This window comes from Chrysochloris asiatica, unplaced genomic scaffold, assembly GCF_000296735.1.
Source record: "Chrysochloris asiatica unplaced genomic scaffold, ChrAsi1.0 scaffold00023, whole genome shotgun sequence".
In the NCBI taxonomy this organism is placed as follows: domain Eukaryota; kingdom Metazoa; phylum Chordata; class Mammalia; order Afrosoricida; family Chrysochloridae; genus Chrysochloris; species Chrysochloris asiatica.
In genome coordinates this window covers 1,064,148-1,069,987 of record NW_006408541.1, presented here as the reverse complement: position 1 = coordinate 1,069,987, position 5,840 = coordinate 1,064,148, and the positions used below count along the sequence as shown (strand labels likewise).

General features: G+C 48.7%; 1 protein-coding gene across 1 annotated transcript; it reads left to right on the top strand.

Moving 5' to 3' along the window:
• Positions 1–5,342, top strand: TUBB1 (tubulin, beta 1 class VI). The gene is made up of 4 exons (XM_006839303.1): positions 1–57; positions 3,136–3,244; positions 3,832–3,942; positions 4,267–5,342. The coding sequence occupies exons 1-4, from the start codon at positions 1–3 to the stop codon at positions 5,340–5,342; spliced, it is 1,353 nt and encodes a 450-aa protein (XP_006839366.1).
• Positions 5,343–5,840: the final 498 nt, after the last annotated feature.

The window sequence follows — 5,840 nt, the reverse complement described above, 5'->3', positions numbered from 1 at the left end:
ATGCGTGAAATTGTACACATTCAGATTGGTCAGTGTGGTAATCAGATCGGATCCAAGGTAAGTAACAGGCTAGCTACATGGTCACCTTTGGTTGAATGACAGCTGGGTTGTGTACCCTTGTTAAAATCTGATTTAGCAAGCAATATGCTTGGAAACCTGTACAGGGTCGCTATGAGTTGGAACCGACTCCACGGCACATAACAACAACAACAATGCTTCTGGTAGCGTGGTTACGAATTGGGCTGCTAATCTCATGGGCAGCAGTTTGAAACTACCAGCTGTTCTGTGGAAGAATGATGAGGCTTTCTGCTCCCATAAAGATTTACAGTCTCGGAAACCCCACACAGGGTTGCTGTGAGTCGGAACCGACTCCACGGCACATAACAACAACCACAACAATGCTTAGAGATACAGCAACTACTGGGGAGGGGGGTCTTCTAAAAGTTTCTGGAAAATTCCGTTACCTTTTCACTCGATTTTCCCACAAACTTTCTGAAGCCCTCTCGTATTAAAGGCTTACAGGTTCATTTAATGAATGGTAATTTTGCCGATGGTTACATCTGTGTAATGTACAAGTCAACCACTTGTACTTTCTTCCTCTTCTCGTAGACTTCGCATAGCTAAATACTGTATAATTTGATGGAAAATTGTTTTCCATAATTTCTTGGGAAACTCTACATATCAGGTCACTAAAGTGTTTTTTCTTCCTCTCTCATGTTCCTGCTACAAAGTGAGACCACTCAAGTACTGCTGCTATATTTAGTATGCAAGAAAAAATTTAAGAGGTACACCTAAAATGAAGTTTTCTTGTACAGTAGCAGAAATCATTGAACTTCCTCCATCTCACTTTTAATTTATTTTTAGAAAGTACCTAACCCAAGGGTGCCTGGTGATTCCATACAATACGCAAACCACAAGCTCAGCAGTTTGAACCCACCAGTTGCTCTGCGGGAGAAAGTTGACGCTTTCTGCTCCCTCAAAGATTTACAGCCTTGGAAATCCTGTAAAGGTTGCTATAAGTCAGAACTGACTTGACAGCACTTGACAACAAACACACATACACACACACACAGGGGTGCTACCAGTCAGAACCTGCTTGATAGAACTTCACAACCACAACATCCTAATTCAATTGGTGAATACCAAGAAAACAGGGTCAAGGTCTCCAAGCTCCAATTGACTGAAGAGGATCAATTCGACTGCACAGCATCTATCTGACTTGTTCTCTTGGCTATTGGAAAATTACTTTTACGATACAAACTGCAGAATTCTACATCTTTAGCTATTCTATAGGAGAAAGATGCGGCAGTCTGCTTTCAAGAGGATTAAACACAAACCAAAATTAAATCCAATGCCATCAAGTCAATGCCAACTCATAGTGAACCTCTGTAGGGTTTCCGAGGATGTAAATCTTTACGGGAGCAGAAAGCTTCCTCTTTTGTCCACGGAGTAGCTGGTGGATTCGAACTGTTGACCTTTTGGTTAGCAGGCCAACACATAAGCCACGACGACGCCAGGGTCGATATGAGCTAGAAGAGATTAGACGGCAGTGTGGTAGTGGGTCTGTTTTGCTGCTGTTTCATTGGAAGAGTGAAATCTTTTGTTTTAATAATTTTCTTTGTTGCTGTTGAGAATATACACAGCGAAACACACACACCCATTCAACCTCTTCTCTGTGGACAATTCAGTGATGGCAATAAGATTCTCCGAGCTGTGTGATCATCCTCCTTTTCCATCTGATTTATATCTCCTCCTTGAACAAGAACTTGCTGCCCCCAAACCTCCCATTTCATCTTTCTGGTTGCCCTTGTCAATTTGATTCCTTTTGGATAGCTTTGTAAGCCAGCTCAATGTGAAGTCTTTAGCGCAGGTGTGTGTGAAACCTAGAGCAAAGAATATTACTGCTTAAAAAGCCACCATCGTTTTCCTGCCAGGGTGACGATGCCTCACTCCTCTACAGCTGGGAGATACTGTGGAGAGAGGAAATGGAAGTAATGTAGGGCCCAGATAAGGCTCTTAGCTTTCATCCCACAGGCGGGAGGTCCGGTGGTTAGAACTCCGGCCGCTATGGGACCATCAAACCTTGAAAACACATTTCATTTGTAGTGTTACAGAACTCACATGATTGATTCTCCCACTTGCTGCACACTAGCAGGGGTCATTTACTACAAAGTCGTAATGTGCTGGCCAATCGATTCTGACCTCTAGCAACCATGTTATTAAGATGGTGCCTAGAGTGGTGCCAGCATTTACAAGAGAAGGATGGGAAAACGCCCTGGGAGATTTGAACATAAGTGGATATATTTTCATTGCACTTTAATATGTGCTTCTTCCGGACAATCAAAGGAGCCATTTCAGACACGGCTTCCGTGTTAAGAGCTCGCTCGGAGCATCTCTATGTTCATAAATACCGCGCATGTGACCGAGAGTGCACTGTGTTCCTGATGGCTACAAGTGAACAGCGAGGCTTCGTGTTGAATTGTGTGCATACCTAGTTACCAAGATGCTGTGATGGGCTTCTAGGAAGAACCTATAAAAACAAATCCACAAAGTGAAACGGCATATTATTGTGGAAGCAGATAAGGATGCGGTTCATTTTCGTGTAATGGGATCTACACTTAACTGGTTTGGAGCATTATAACGTGGAATTTGAGAAACCCCATCTGATGTAAAATTCGGAAACAACAGCTTTAAGGTGGACAACGGCATGAATTTTAATAGGTGCAAAATCCAATATCTTATTTTATGTGCTTGACGATTTATTTAAGGAATTAGGGTGGGCATAAAATGCAGCCTTCACTTTCAGTGGTTATTTGTTTATTTGTGAGGCGATTCTGACGAAATGGCGGCCCATGAACTTTTCTGGGCTGAAACAACAAGAGCAATACGCTTATGGGAAGTAGATTGCCAGGTCTTTCTTCTGCAGCACCACCGGGTGGGTTTGGACTCCCAACATTTAGGTTACTAGACGAGTGCGTTAGCGCGGTGAGTAAAGGTAAGAAGTCAAATGTAGCATAAAGAGGTCACTTGGGGAAAGTCCTACAGAGAGTCTTGGGGAGGAGTTGGGTAGGTTGACCTGGATGTGCTGAGTGCTGACTCCTCCCCCTGGAGGCTAACTTCCTCCTCTTCTTTCAGTTCTGGGAGGTGATTGGCGAGGAGCACGGCATCGACCCTGCAGGGAGTTACTGCGGCGACTCGGACCTGCAGCTGGAGCGGATCAACGTATACTACAACGAGGCCCACGGTACACGGAGCTGGCAGAGGATAAGCGCTGGCCCCCACACAAACAGGACCCCCTGATGCCCAGCCTGTCGAGGGAGGGAGGCTAAACAGCAGAGATGAGGAGGCCTGGGGAGAGGTCAAAGATGGAGATCAGTCAGTTCTGACTCAGTGAGCCTGCAGGACAGAGCAGGATTACTCTTTAGGGTTTCCGAGGGTGCCATCTTTATTGGCCACGTCTTTCTCCTGTGGAGCACGTGAACCACTGTGCCACCAGGCTCCTACCACCCTTTTTTAGTTTTTAAATGAAAACCGGAATAATTTCCAACAGAAAGGAACAGAATCTCTGTCACTGGCATGTAATTAACAAAGCAAAGGCCCCAAACTAAACAAAATCGAGAAACACTTTTTAGGTGTTTGATGGATTTCTGTGATGGAGGATGGGGAAGGGTGTATGGAAGGTGGGAAAATTCCCATCTACCAAAGATACCCCTTCCAGAATACCTAGTATCTTCCTTTCTTTTCTGTCAGTGACACAAGGTTGTATTCTGAGGAAACATTAACGTTTAGAAAAACAATAGTTTTCTGAGCTCTTCCGATTTTTCTACGCAGGTAAAAAATATGTGCCCCGGGCTGTCTTGGTGGACCTGGAGCCTGGGACCATGGATAGCATCCGGTCTAGCAAACTGGGAGCCCTCTTTCAGCCGGACAGTTTTGTTCATGGTAGGTGTGTCCAGAAACTGCAGTTTAGCAGGAAGAGACTAGGATGCCTCCTAGTGGTGCCTCCTCTCCCATATCACCCCTTACTTTGTGCAAGATAACTTTATTTAGTGGGTCCCACTGACTCGACTTCGAAGCAAAGCAACCCCATGTGACCGACTAGAGCAACCCCCATGGGGCTTTCTAGAACGTCATCTTTACTAAAGCAGATCACCAGGTCTTAATTCTGTAGAGCCACTGGGTGGGTTCCAATTGCCAACCTGTTGGTTAACAGTAAAATGCGTAACCATTCGAGGTCACTAATGGGGCTCCTCCTTTATGTCACAGGTAACTCCGGGGCGGGCAACAACTGGGCCAAGGGCCATTACACGGAGGGGGCGGAGCTGATCGAGAGCGTGCTAGACGTGGTGAGGGGCGAGAGCGAGAGCTGCGACTGTCTGCAGGGCTTCCAGATAGTGCACTCGCTGGGCGGGGGCACGGGCTCCGGCATGGGCACGCTGCTCATGAACAAGATCCGGGAGGAGTACCCCGATCGCATCCTCAACTCTTTCAGCGTCATGCCCTCGCCCAAAGTTTCGGACACGGTGGTGGAGCCCTACAACGCCGTGCTGTCTGTCCATCAACTCATCGAGAACGCCGACGCCTGCTTCTGCATCGACAACGAGGCCCTCTACGACATCTGCTTCCGCACCCTGAAGCTGACCACACCCACCTATGGGGACCTCAACCACCTGGTGTCCCTGACCATGAGCGGCATCACCACCTCCCTGCGCTTCCCGGGCCAGCTCAACGCCGACCTGCGCAAGCTGGCGGTGAACATGGTGCCCTTCCCGCGCCTGCACTTCTTCATGCCCGGCTTTGCCCCACTCACTGCCCGCGGCAGCCAGCAATACCGCGCCCTCTCGGTGGCCGAGCTCACCCAGCAGATGTTCGATGCCCGCAACACCATGGCCGCCTGCGACCCGCGCCGCGGCCGCTACCTGACAGTGGCCTGCATCTTCCGGGGCAAGATGTCCACTCGGGAGGTGGACGAGCAGCTGCTCATCGTGCAGACGAGGAACAGCAGCTGCTTCGTGGAGTGGATTCCAAACAACGTCAAGGTGGCCGTGTGCGACATCCCGCCCCGGGGGCTCAGCATGGCGGCCACCTTCATTGGCAACAACACCGCCATCCAGGAGCTGTTTACCAGGGTGGGGGAGCACTTCTCCGCCATGTTCAGGAGGAGAGCGTTTGTGCACTGGTACACGAGCGAGGGGATGGACGTGAGTGAGTTTGGAGAGGCCGAGAGGAATGTCCACGACCTAGTGTCTGAGTACCAACAGTTTCAAGACACCAAGGTGGTGGAGGAGGACGACGAAGTCACGGAAGGGTTGGAGGCCGAGCCAGGGGATGAGGGGCGTTAGCTCTCTGAGAAGCTGCGGGTTGCCAGTTTCTGGGCAGTTGCTTTCTCCCCTCTGGGGCCTGTTCTGCATTGCAGCATCATGGCTGGCACCGCTGGCTCTTTGTGGGGACACGGGCGGGCTGGGGGAGGGGCGGCTCCAACCGACAGGTCGGGGTGACAGCCAGTGCACACTGTTTTCTTTTAATAGCAAAGTGAGCTTACCATAAAGTGGTCTCTTAAAAAAAAAAAAAAAGTGTCCTAGGCATTGTTTGCGTAACACAATGCATCGGACTACACGCGTGGGTCATTGCCTGCTATCTGTGGGGTCTTAGGTCCTCCCTTCTTCATGAATTTCTAATAAATGACTTCTAATTACTGAACTGGAAATAACTTAGCTCTTGGCCTGTTAGTGGCTTTGTCTGTTTAGTACCTTGTGGTTTATCGATCCCTGTCCCCAGCACCCCATCCTGTTCCTGATCTCTGGAAACACAGGGTGACTGATGAGCAGACTGGGCATGTC

Coding starts and splice junctions, on each gene's coding strand:
- TUBB1 (XM_006839303.1), top strand. CDS start 1: ATGCGTGAAATTGTACACATTCAGATTGGTCAGTGTGGTAATCAGATC. Junction 58..3,135: donor GTAATCAGATCGGATCCAAG/GTAAGTAACAGG, acceptor CTCTTCTTTCAG/TTCTGGGAGGTGATTGGCGA. Junction 3,245..3,831: donor ATACTACAACGAGGCCCACG/GTACACGGAGCT, acceptor TTTTCTACGCAG/GTAAAAAATATGTGCCCCGG.